This window comes from Schistocerca cancellata, chromosome 8 (assembly GCF_023864275.1).
Source record: "Schistocerca cancellata isolate TAMUIC-IGC-003103 chromosome 8, iqSchCanc2.1, whole genome shotgun sequence".
NCBI classification, from domain to species: domain Eukaryota; kingdom Metazoa; phylum Arthropoda; class Insecta; order Orthoptera; family Acrididae; genus Schistocerca; species Schistocerca cancellata.
Window position 1 is genome coordinate 419771152 of NC_064633.1, and position 13662 is coordinate 419784813.

The window sequence follows — 13662 nt, forward strand, 5'->3', positions numbered from 1 at the left end:
GCAATGGGAAAGAAACACACAATGAAACCCTGTAAATGAGAATGGAGTCAGTGGCTGTGGGATATATTTTAAATCAACAGAGAAAAAGGAGGCAGTGGGAGAGTGACATATATGGACAGTGGCAGTGACAAGGAGATGCTGAGTATGAAGACTGAACTATAAAGACAAACTGGGTAAAAGGATTTACAATGTCTGTGTTAAAAAGAGTGTTAACATGTTCACATGCCAAAAATTTTTTTTGAGGTTTGAGACAGCTGGTTCCCCACTTTTCTGTCAGTTTTTTTAAGGAGCAACATATTCAGCTTTTGTGATCCCAAATTAGAATTTTTCTGCTGGTAATATATTACCTAACTTGAACAAAAAATTAAATAAATATGTATAAACTGTAAGATTGACTGCAAACAGTAAACCCTTTAATATAATACACTTAATTTTATTATCTTTATACTGATATTACACAGATAACTTTTCTGTAGCTATCAAAACAGAAATAATTCTTCCCTTACCTGTCTAGATGAAGAACTTTCTTACCAACTCTGCTGGCTGCTGCAGCAACAATTGATTCTGTCATTCCTGTGAACAGAAATTTAAATTAATACTTTGTTCACTGAATAGTTAAAAAAAATGACTTATAACCAATAAAATATACTGAGTAGTCTATTATTACAGCAAAATGATTTTTTTGCATTACTGCGTAACACAATCAGCCGTTTCATCCACTGCTGAATAAAGACCTCCTCCAAGAGCTGTCCATATTTGATAGCCTTAAGACACATGTACCCAAGTGGATTCTGCAAATTTTCTAGAGCCATCTACCCTCCTTTAATCAGGATGCCTTCTCAGTTTTTTATGTATCCGCATCAAGCAAAGTACTTCCATAGTTCACTGATCATCCATGCACCTAGATGTATCTTCTGCCCATCACCATTTAATTTTAATTATAGACATAATCAATCTTTTACTCATCTGCTTGCTGATCTATTTGTTTGTTTTCTAGCAATTCCCAACATGCATCTCTCCACTGCTTGCTGAGCTCCCTTTCTTCATTAAAGTCCATGTCTCGATACCATTAATTCAAAATTGGTAATTCAAATTAAGGTAAACTTTTCTTTAAAAACATATCTGAAGTTAAGTTTAATTTAAGAAATCTCTCCAGGTAATTTTGGCTAATCTGTTAATATCTTTTCCAGTCCATCCAACTGTTGTCACAAAAAGTCCTAACTACAAAACAAACTGTTTCTATGGCATCTTTGTTAATTTGTACTATTTTCTTTTTGACCTGTTGGTTATAAATTGTTTTTCTTATCGTAATTTATTTTCAGAGTTGCTCTAAAAAGTTATTCCATTTGTTGTTTATCTTCTCTAGAGGCAGACAGTAAAAAATCATCTGCAAAATGGAGGCTGTTAACATCTGATCCACTGAAATATATTCCTCTGTTTTCCCCGTTTAAGAATCTGGAAACTGTTTCAAGGACTTCCAAAATTAGTTTTTGTAATCTAGAACCACCTTGTTCAACTTGCCCTTTCACCTCCAAATTGTTCACTATCCTGGTTAAGTCTAATGGAGCTGCAGCACAGATGGTCTCCTGTGCTATATCCACTTCTAGAGCCAGTTTGTTTTTCTCATTTGATTAAAATCTAATATTTCTTCAATGTTGCTGGTGACAACTTTAGTGAATATATTGTAGGCCCTTCCTTCTCATCTCTTCTGGTAAGTCTTCCCCGACCTGGGGTGCTGGGAGACTTTTCTGAACTCTTCCCCTTTTCCTAAACCTCACCAATCATTTTCCTTCATCCCTCTTCCTTCCCCTTCAACCCCTCTCCAAGAAGGAGCCACTGGCTCTGAAAGCTTGTGTAAACAATACTTTTTACATGTGTGTTTTCCTGCCACTGCTTGGTGAGTAGATTTTTTATCTATATATTTTCAAAAATTGATTATTTTTGTTGTTACATGATTACTCTGCAATTCACAATTCAGTGTCTGGAAGAGGGTTCATTGAACCACCTTCAAGCTACTTCTCTACAATTCCACTTTCACTCTCACTCTCAAACAGTGTGTGGGGAAAAATGAACACTTCAATCTTCCCATGCAAACTCCGATTTCTGTTATTTTATTATAATGACCGTTTCTCCCTATGTAGGTGGACACCAACAAAATATTTTCACACACTGAGGAGACTGTTGGTGACTGAAATTTTGCGAGAAGATCCTGCCGCAATGAACGCCTTTGTTTTAATGATAGCCACTCCCATTTGCTTATCGTATCCATGGCACTCTCTCCCCTATTTCATGACAATTTAGCTTTTAGTTACCATGCCTCCTTAAATGATTACTTATAATGGACGCCCTACATAAGTTTTTCTTTTTTCCTTTCATGTTTTATTGTTTTCAATTATTTCACTTAGCAAATTATTATTGCCACTTCTCAAATCTTCTCAAGGACATTTCCATTTTTTGTTGATTCAACATATTATATTATGTTCTTATCATAATTTTCTTGAAATTTTCATCTTCTCTTTAATACTTTTTTCTATTTGGAATTTTCTTTTCTTTTTCTTTCTTTACACCAGCAATATATTTTGCTGCATGCATAAGGTGTAGCTCTGCGTAACCATTTTCTAAGATGCTGACCTGGTTAAATTTCATTTGGTCTGTCTTCCTACTCTCAAATTTTTCATGGTTTCTATTTGACTCCTTTTCTGATTAACCTGTATGTTTTCAGCTATGTAACTTCTTTTTACTCACAAACTTCTGAATTAATAATCACATTCAATTCAAGAGTGATTTACTATTATCAAACTTTGTTACACTGCTTTAGTATTTGATGACATTTTTAGTTCCATTCAGGCACTGGTAAGTCCAGTTTCTATTTGATATGTTCTGAAGGAATATGATAAGGACAAATATACTGTTGTTATCTGCGAATTTTACAGATGTATTACTCAACTAATTCTTCTCTTCCTCTTCCTCCTCCTCCTCATACTTCACTCTTTTGCTGCACTTCTGATAAATTGATGTTGTGCATTTCCTCTTCCAGCCCCAATTATCTTTCTTTTTGGATCCTAATATTTCACACGCTGTACTTCTAAAATGATGTCACCTTCAAATTAGACACCATTCTGTAAATTATTTTCAGTCACACAGTAATACTTTTTCGCAACCAGTTTTCCGAGACTTTGGACAATGTTCTGTTTCATCCAAAAAATGGTTCAATATTACAAATACAAGATTAAAAGAAAACTACTTAGCCAGTTATATTATTTAAAGTTACATCTGTTGTCACAAAGCCATCAATATTCAGAATATTCATGTTATTCAGAAATGGTAGGCCCAACTTGTTAAATTATTTTGGCAACAGGCTCTATTACTGAATTACAGTAAAAATCATTAGTAAAGGAGGAGATTAAATTCAACTATATGAGGTACTTGGTCAGATGTGTCAATTTTTGTAAATTATTAGGAATTACCAAAATCATCCAAGGCATGGAATGAACAGCAGCAGTACAAGATGAAGAAAGTAAGGGACAATTTAATTTTAACTGCATTTAGATTTCTTACATTCACTTAATCGAGTAAAATGAAAAGTTCCATTCAGAAAACTGTCAAAGGCAGACAGCCAGGCTGGTCAGTACTTACTTTCAGGAGACGTAACTTCCAATGCAACCTGCTTTGGCGCTGAGGGGCACCAATCACAATACGCATGATGGTTATAATATGCAAGTCATGGAAAGCAAAGCTCATGTGGTCCATTGCAGCCATGTGGGATTTTCAAGAATACCCCAGACTGCCAGGTACCTCATTATGCAACAGCACGAGGTCGCTGGCCCCATCACAAGACCATGCCTATACCTGGTCATGAGTTACTAGGGCACAGCACATCTCTTCCTGGAGAATTTCCAGGAGCCACTGCGACAGTTCTCGTTTATGAGAGCTGGCGGATTCTGGCATCAACTGCTTCCAGTATCTCAATTAAGTTCTCGTCAATGTGCCATCAGTGAAGACATTGTAACACTGAGGAGCAGGCTTCTGTCATGAAACAAAGTCTCTTCGAGTGATGGTCATTTGAGTGTTTCTACATATACGTGATTACTCTGCTATTCACAATTAAGCGACCGGCAGAGGGTTCAATGAACCATCATCATGTTGTCTCTCAACCGTTCCACTCTCTAACGGCACGCGGGAAAAACAAGCATTTAAATTTTTCTGTGCGAGCCCTGATTTCTCTTATTTTATTGTGAGGATGATTTCTCCAACAGAATGTTTTTGCAATCAGAGGAGAAAACTGGTGATTGAAATTTCATGATAAGATCCCGTTGCAAAAAAAAAAAAAAAAAAAAAAAAAAAAAAAAAAAAAAAAAAAAAAAAAAAAAAAAAAAAAACCTTTGTTTTAATGATTGCCACTCCAATTCACATATCATGTCTGTGGTACTATCTCCCCTATTTCCCGATAATAGAAAACGAGCCGCCCTTCTTTGAACTTTTTCAATATCATCTGTCAGTCCCACCCGATACGGATCTCACACCGCACAGCAATACTCCAGAATAGGGCGGACAAGTGTAGTGTAAGCAGTCTCTTTAGTAGATCTATTGCACCTTCTAAGTGTTCTGTCAATGAATCACAGTGTTTGGTTTGCTCTACCCCCAACATTACCTATGTGAGCATTCCAACTTACATTATTTGTAATTGTAATCCCTAAGTATTTAGTTGAATTTACAGCTTTCAGATTTGTGTAACTTTACCGCTACACAAAATTTAGCGGACTTCTTTAAGTACTCATTTGAATAACTTTATACTTTTCTTTATCCACAGTCAACTGCCACTTTTCGCACCACACAGGTATCTTATCTAAATCATTTTGCAATTTGTTTTGGTCATCTGGTGGATTTACAAGATGGTAAATGACAGCATCATATGCAAATAATCTAAGAGGGCTTCTCAGATTGTCTCCATTGTCATTAATATAGATCAGAAGCAATAGAGGGCCAGTAACTTTCCTTGGGGAATGCCGGATATTACTTCTGTTTTACTCGACGACTTTCCCTCTATTACTACAAACCATGACCTTTCTGACAGGAAATCATGAATCCAGTCTCACAACTGAGACGATATCCATAGGCACACAGTTGGGTTAGAAGACGCTTGTGAGGAACGGTATTGAAAGCCTTGGGAAAATCTAAAAATACGGAGTCAATTTGACATCCCCTGTCAAAGCACTCATTACTTCACAAGTATAAAGAGCTAGTCGTGTTCCACAAGAATTATATTTTCTGAATTTGTGGCGACTTTGTGTCAGTTATTCGTTTCCTTTGAGGTACTTCATAATGAATACATTATATGTTCCAAAACCCTATTGCAAATTGGCGTTAGTGATATGGGCCAGTAATTCAACGGATTACTGCTATTTCCCTTTTTGAGTATTGGTGTGACTTGAGCAACTTTCCAGACTTTAGATATGGAACTTTCTGTGAGCGAGAGGTTGTATATAATTGCTAAATATGGAGCTATTGCATCTGCATACTGTGAAAGGAACCTGACTGGTATACCAACTGGAATGGAAGCCTTGCCTTTATTAAGTGATTTAAGTTGCTTTGCTACACCGAGGATATCTACGTCTATGTTTCTCATCTTCGCAGCCGTTTTTGATTGGAATTCGGGAATATTTACTTCGTCTTCTTTGGTGAAGGAGTTTCGGAAAACCATATTTAATAACACTGCTTTGGTGGCATTGTCATCAGTGACTTCACTGTTGTTATTGTGCACTGAAGGTATTGAGTGCGTCTTGCCACTGGTGTACAAGTTCCAGCTTCAGGGAGTTAGTTGGAGCCAAATCCACGGAATTTTATTTTGGTTGGAACCAAGGAGAGAAATAATATACAATCTATAGAAACATACAAAAATCAATAAGCACTCTTAGATTTTGGAACCACATGGTCTTTCTTGAGTGAGCATGGAGGAATGGTTTTTGGAGGATTTGGAGGATGTTGGGACATGGGGTGCAGGTCATTCCGCACCCAGGCCTAAAGAAACCCAAGCTTATATGAGGATGAAGGAACACAAAGATATAAAAGAAAAGGCAACAAAGAGAGTAGGTCAAAAAACATTTACCAGATACTGTGTTAACTACATTTCAGAGTTCATAAAACACATTTGACACAGTTAGGAAAAAAGACAGCTATAGAAGAGTTAAGTATTATTAGACCCATCTATCTATCTGAACTTATACTTCAAATAGTTATGCAGTCCAATATTACATAACCTTTTACACTTTTTGCATTCCTGCAGTTTTTCTTTCACTTCTCTCATTTCACTCAACTGTAGCGTAACTGTGACTGGAAACTTTAAAAAGATAGACCAGTCTGCTTACGTTATACAGGGCTATTACAAATGATTGAAGCGATTTCATAAATTCACTGTAGCTCCATTCATTGACATTTGGTCACAAGACACTACAAATACATAGAAAAACTCATAGTTCGGCTGAAGCCGCACTTCAGGTTTCTGCCACCAGAGCGCTCGAGAGCGCAGTGAGACAAAATGGCGACAGGAGCCGAGAAAGCGTATGTCGTGCTTGAAATGCACTCACATCAGTCAGTCATAACAGTGCAACGACACTTCAGGACGAAGTTCAACAAAGATCCACCAACTGCTAACTCCATTCGGCGACGGTATGCGCAGTTTAAAGCTTCTGGATGCCTCTGTAAGGGGAAATCAACGGGTCGGCCTGCAGTGAGCGAAGAAACGGTTGAATGCGTGCGGGCAAGTTTCACGCGTAGCCTGCGGAAGTCGACGAATAAAACAAGCAGGGAGCTAAACATACCACAGCCGACGGTTTGGAAAATCTTACGGAAAAGGCTAAAGCAGAAGCCTTACTGTTTACAATTGCTACAAGCCCTGACACCCGATGACAAAGTCAAACGCTTTGAATTTTCGGCGCGGTTGCAACAGCTCATGGAAGAGGATGCGTTCAGTGCTAAACTTGTTTTCAGTGATGAAGCAACATTTTTTCTTAATGGTGAAGTGAACAGACACAATGTGCAAATCTGGGCGGTAGAGAATCCTCATGCATTCGTGCAGCAAATTCGCAATTCACCAAAAGTTAACGTGTTTCCTGCAATCTCAAGGTTTAAAGTTTACGGTCCCTTTTTCTTCTGCGAAAAAAACGTTACAGGACACGTGTATCTGGACATGCTGGAAAATTGGCTCATGCCACAACTGGAGACCGACAGCGCCAACTTCATCTTTCAACAGGATGGTGCTCCACCGCACTTCCATCATGATGTTCGGCATTTCTTAAACAGGAGATTGGAAACCGATGGATGGGTCGTGGTGGAGATCATGATCGGCAATTCATGTCATGGCCTCCACGCTCTCCCGACTTAACCCCATGCGATTTCTTTCTGTGGGGTTATGTGAAAAATTCAGTGTTTAAACCTCCTCTACCAAGAAACGTGCCAAAACTGCGAGCTCGCATCAACGATGCTTTCGAACTCATTGACGGAGACATGCTGCGCCGAGTGTGGGAGGAACTTGATTATCGGCTTGATGTCTGCCGAATCACTAAAGGGGCACATATCGAACATTTGTGAATGCCTAAAATAACTTTTTGAGTTTTTGTATGTGTGTGCAAAGCATTGTGAAAATATCTCAAATAATAAAGTTATTGTAGAGCTGTGAAATCGCTTCAATCATTTGTAATAACCCTGTATATCAGTGCTTAAAGAGTTGGTTGCTGACAAGTAAATAGATAGTCTACATACTACCCTCAACAAATATTGTCCAGTTAATACTTTTTCTAAATGCGAGTTACCTTAAAATATTTCTCAGGCACATTTCTACTGCCCTCAACAAATCTTGTCCAGTTAATAGTTTTTCTAAATACCAATTACCTTAAAACATTTCTCAGTATGGCACATTTCTACAACTCACATCGTAAAATTGACATCCACAGACAGAACTAAACTTATTGAACATAGAGACACAAGAACACTCAGACATGTGGTTTCCACCGAGATGTTCGCAGTAGAGGCAAATAAATGATTTGTATATAATGTTTCAGTTATTTGAATCATTCAAGTTTAATAATAATCTCCTTACTAAATCATTGATACATGAAGTCAAAGAAGTTTAAGACAACTGGATCCATGTTTGATAAGGTGTACAAATAATCATGTTTGGAAAAGACTGAGGCACACATGGAAGATATTTGGTAGTGCATGATGTAGATCCATAGTGAAGTTGTCCTCACAGCTGGTGGGAGTATTACAAACAACTGGCTGGTATATCCTGAAAGACATTACCTTGAGGACACCAATAATCATGGCTCTGCCCAAGTTACAGCCTGAAGAGGATGTTAAATGTATACGGTTCTGCACATGGCTACTGCAGGAAAGGAATTTTTTTTTTTTTAAATATCAAAGTCTACAATTTATGACAGATGAGGCATGATTTCATGTTAGTAACCATGTCAATTTGCAAGCTACCACTGCAAGATGCAGAGACTAGAGTGTGGTGGTTATTGTCAACCACAATAAAATCACTGGAACGCTTTTCTTCACATACAATATGAACTCAGTGCATTAGCTTGCTGATATCTGAGACCTCTTCACACAAAAATTAAAGACATGAACAATTCTGCACTTAAAAATCTGACCTAAGAGTCTGAAATCACCTATTGCATCCATGGTCTCAATTCATCCAGTTGTGATTATCATTTGTGGACAACTTGAAAGGCACACCGTAACAATTAAAGCAACACTGATGCACCAGAAGGACCCGCGATGTCAACATTTTAAACAATGCCTCTACAGATTAAGAAATGTATGTAGTTGATTGTTGTGTTAATAGGAAGTTCAATTTATTTGAATTACCACAACTATTTACATAACATCTGGTCTACTACTTTGAAAGTTTACACTGTTTTTGTTGACCTCATTCCTAAGATTGGTTTGATGTATTTCTTCATGCTCACCTACAATGTGCCAGTGTCTACATCTCTGCATAATCCCTTCTTTCAGTCAAGTTGTGCCGCAACACACTCCAATTAGACTCAGTATCTCTTCAATAGCTATCAGTCTTCCCATCTGATCTACACCATTCTTCTGGAGCACCATATTTCAAAAGCTTATACTCTCTTCTTGTCTCCAACTGTTGTCGAGATATGACTTCCTAACACTTCAATTTATAACCAACTAGCAACCTGCCACAGCTTCACAAGGGGAGCACAACCAGTACCTAAGGCCACACGACTTGTCTGATGTAGCAATAAATTTGTTTATGGGCCACTGCATAGAGTTATACATAAAAAATTGGAGAACAATGTTAGATAACCGAATATAATCACTTTCATATAACTTCAATGATTTAAGCAGTGGATGCCAGGAAACTTCTCAGGAGACATGAATGTTATCTGTTCTACATTTAATTGGAGTTTGGAGTGACAACCAATGTAAAGAGTAGAGTGATTACGAGTATGAGATTGGATATGACTTAATTCATAGCATAGCATAGCATAGCATAGCTGGCTGAGTGGATCATGTCCAAATTTTTTACCACTAAGTATTTTATTTCATAATCTAATCCCCTCAGCAGTGTCTGATTAGACTATATTTCATTATCCTTGTTTCACTTTTTCTTGACATTCATCTTACAACTTCTTTTCAAGATGCTATCAATTCCATACAGCTACCTTCTAAAGTCATTTGCCATCTCTGAAAGAATTACAATCACATCATAAAATACCAAAGTACTCCTCTCTCAACTTTAATTCCCTTTCCTAATTTCTCTTTGTTTCCTTTAACGCTTGCTGATTTTACAGACTGAGTAGCATTGGGGATACGCTACAACCCTGTCTCTGTGCATTTTCAACAACTGTTTCCACTTGCACGTCTTTTGATACTTACGACAATAGCCCAGTTTCTGTAAACAACATTTTCCTTTCTGTATCTTATTCCTACTACCTTTAGAATTTCAAAGAGTGTAGAGCAATCAATGGTGGCAAAAACTCACTCTAAATCTAAAAATGCAGTAAACATGGGTTTGCCTTTCTTCAGACTATCTTTCAATCCTAAATTTTTTTGTTTACAATGTTGTCATTAAATTAACAATCCATTCCAGCAATTATTGGTGGAAAGCACAATACATAGCCAATTTCTTTCATCAAAGAGTCCTACTATCTCAGTGAGATTTTGCCTCATTAAAACTGCTACAGTAACTATTTCCTAACTCAGTCCCAAGATTTTTATCTGTCGCTTACCCATCTTTCACCTGTAGCAATGTATGTTAATGTGAAAAATGTCAAGTTGCACCATGGTTTAGAGCCCATGTTAAACTGTAGATCCTCTTATAACTGACTGTTAAGTCAGTTCAAAGGTCACAGGAAGGCAACTGAATACCACCTCCAATAGGACCGTGCTTAATGAAGCTCTGTGGTGCTCAAACAACCTTTGGGTTACTGAGAGTTTTGCTTAAACTCAGTTTACTAATTTTTTCAATGTGTGGCACTATACAAAATCTCCTCCTTCACATTTCTTATTCTCTGTGACACATATAATTTTACTTTTCACTCTGTTCTTTCTGTTTTAATAATAGGAGACAATTTATACTAAATAGGACTAGTGCCTGCTTGATCAAATAAAAAACAGAGGTTTCTTCTCTTTCCACTAGGATCTTCACTAACTTATCCATAACCATGTGACATCACATGTGATGTATTCTGACCTCCCAACAGCATAAACGGGAACAGACTGACAAGATTTTGCTGTTTTCTGAAGAACTATACTTAAGCTTCATCAATGTGTCTCACATTAGGCTGATCATTAAACAAGTCTGCTACAATCCCATTTATGCATTCAGTTGTAGCTGGCCCTGAGAATATAAAATTAAGGCCCTAAGCCAGGAATTTTCCATTCCATGAAGTACAGTCTCTAATTATTAGACTAATGGAAGAAATGGAGAAGGATTACAGCAATAAAACTGGGAAGCCTACTTAGCTGCCCCAGACTTCAAGTAACTAACCTTCAAGTTATTAAGTGATCAACACACACTAGTGTTTGGCACAAAGAAATTGACCATCATCTTTTAAAATGGGAAGATAATAAACAGAAGCATTGAAGTAGATCCCATCAAGAAAGAGAACCTTCAGATATGTGGAATAAGTCTCAGAATACATTAACAAAAGACAATCAGATCACAGAAACTTCCTCTGTTGCATTAAATAGCCACTGTACATTCTCTGTTGATAGCTTAAGGGTCCATTCTCCTTAGCCAACCTACAAAATAAGCTATTTTTACGATATTTTTTGGAAAAAACTAATGAAGCAATCCATGTAAATCTTTTTGCACATTAATTGATTCTTGGACATTTTCTGTTCTTTTTAAAAGAAATTATGTCACCTTTAAGACCCATCCAAGATTTAAAGTTACTGTCCAAAATGATATGTGTGCATATCAGAAACTCTACAGTCTGGCAGATATTTTTATTAGTATGTCCGCAATCCATTTGATCAGCTTGAAACACAGTTTCCCAAACTGACAGAATGGATTGCTGGCACTCTAATAAAGATATCTTTTTGAAATTTGGCTGAATTATTCCTTGGGCATGTCCACAAGGAGTAATATGTTAATTCTTTTATTTTAGTATATTCATTAGTTATTGCAAAAAATGTGAACAACAAAACCACAGCATTTGTTGTTCAAACTAAATCTTTGCTTCAAACGTCCACCATTTTATTATTTTTTCAAATTTCAAAATACTTTGCTCTTACTCCAGCACAATTATCTTACAGCTTAATAAAATTGTTATTTTTTTGACATTATTTTCAGAGTGCAGGACTTCTCTTTTGCACAGAGCAACTAACTCCTTGACTGGGGAAGGGGCTTACTAATGACAATTTCTTAAAAGAAATCTGAACATGATATCCAAGAATCAATAAATAATTTGCAAAAACTTTTACATTCATTGCTTCATTTGGGAAAAAAAATGCTTATTTTATGGGCTGACTAACGAGAATGGACCCTTAATATTTATTCCATCACACTGTATTTGTCAGAGAAAATAGTAACCCACATTTGTAGTAACAGGGGCCTGTTTATGATATAGTAATACTAGTACTGCAGCTTTATAATGGACACTGCCACCTGCCTTGTAGATGAACAGGAATTTTTAAACCTCGAATCTAAATACTCAGATTATTCGTAGAAGGAATGCCAGCCATGTGCTTGCTGTGTTGCCTCTTTTGCAGGTACACGTGGAGCTTTCTCAAGCTTGACTTGAAGGATATTTGCAACACTACTCCCATTGCCCCCTCCCCTCTACCCCCCCCCCCCCCCTTAAACCTAGTTGCCCCTGCAACATGTCAACCAGAAAATTAATTTATTCAGGCCATTTAAATGTCAAGATACATTCCAAATATTTGAAAATAAAATGGTTGGAAAACAGAGGCTTACGACACTAAAAGTACACCCACTCAAACAGAAGCAGCTCTTAGTTTATTCTGCTAGAGTGCAATGAATATCTTATTCATTAATACAACATTACCCATGAACTGTTAAGTACAGTAACTTAAGAGAAAAGATAAAAAGTGCTACAACATTTTTAAACATACAATTGCTCCACGAGAGACTGGCAGTTCAGGATTCTCTCTCATGGAATAAATGGCTGGAATGTAGCACTGTAAAAATGATTGAAAATAACTGGTCTATTAATTACTATGAAAATGAAATAACACAGAAATCTTGACAATTCTTATTCATAGTCATATATCATTATGATTGGTGAGATGAACATTAAACAATAACAGCATCTTTATTGTAACCAACTTTTCTCCTGACAGACTACAGTCATGTTAAACTGTTACTTTCAGTTAGCACATTTCAATTTTACATGTAGATCAGACAATAGATTGCCCATAGTTAGTTTTCTGTTTGTTAAAGTTTTAATTTGTAGACTATTCCATTTAACAATAAAAATTTGCTCTAACTCGCAGCCAGGGAAACGCCAGATTCTTGCAAATTAAAACTAATTAGGCTGCAAGATTGACATTTCATAACGAGGAATTCAAGTTAATAATGTTAACGATACATCCAGTGCAATAGGATCACGTACGACGTTGCAAATTTTTATTTGAGAGGCACCTCACAGCACCTAAAACGTGTCAAGTGTCAGACACACAAAAAGCTAGTGGCACTAGCCTTTTTTTATGGAACACTGAATATGGCGAATTTTATTGTTTAAAAAGAACATTTTAATGGGATATATTTTTTGCGGCAAGAAACTTATTTATAAAACCATGGGAAAATAAAAAAATGACAAATAATAAGAAGATAGTGTTCCCATGCAATCGCCCTTTCCATAGCAGCTGTGCCACATCGCGCACTACTTCACCCCCATTCTACCATCATTAGAGCATGCCCCTCAGCAAAATTATTTGTTTGTTAGATAAAAATCAACACTTGCCTGTTCCAACCACAATGACATCATACTCTGTCGGAAGATCATCCTCCATTTTTTTAAGACGGTATTTTTTCTTATATTAACAGAAGTCTGACACTACTGGCTCAGCTTTTGACATTCGACCATTATTGACAGCCGACGCAATGCACTTTTCCAGCCAAGGAGTAAAAGAGCTACCTCTTCCAGACAGTTCCAAGATGAACTTCTATCG

General features: G+C 36.9%; 1 protein-coding gene across 1 annotated transcript in view; it reads right to left on the bottom strand.

Annotated features, from left to right (window-relative positions):
- The window catches only part of LOC126094459 (rab proteins geranylgeranyltransferase component A 2), a 50459-nt gene extending 36847 nt beyond the window's left edge, over window positions 1–13612 (bottom strand). Inside the window, exons 1-2 of the mRNA XM_049908842.1 lie at window positions 13455–13612; window positions 507–573 (exon numbers count right to left, since the gene is read on the bottom strand). Coding sequence (XP_049764799.1) covers window positions 507–573; window positions 13455–13503 — 116 coding nt within the window. The 5' untranslated portion in view covers window positions 13504–13612. The remainder of the gene's footprint in view (window positions 1–506; window positions 574–13454) is intronic.
- Between the last annotated feature and the right edge of the window lie 50 nt (window positions 13613–13662).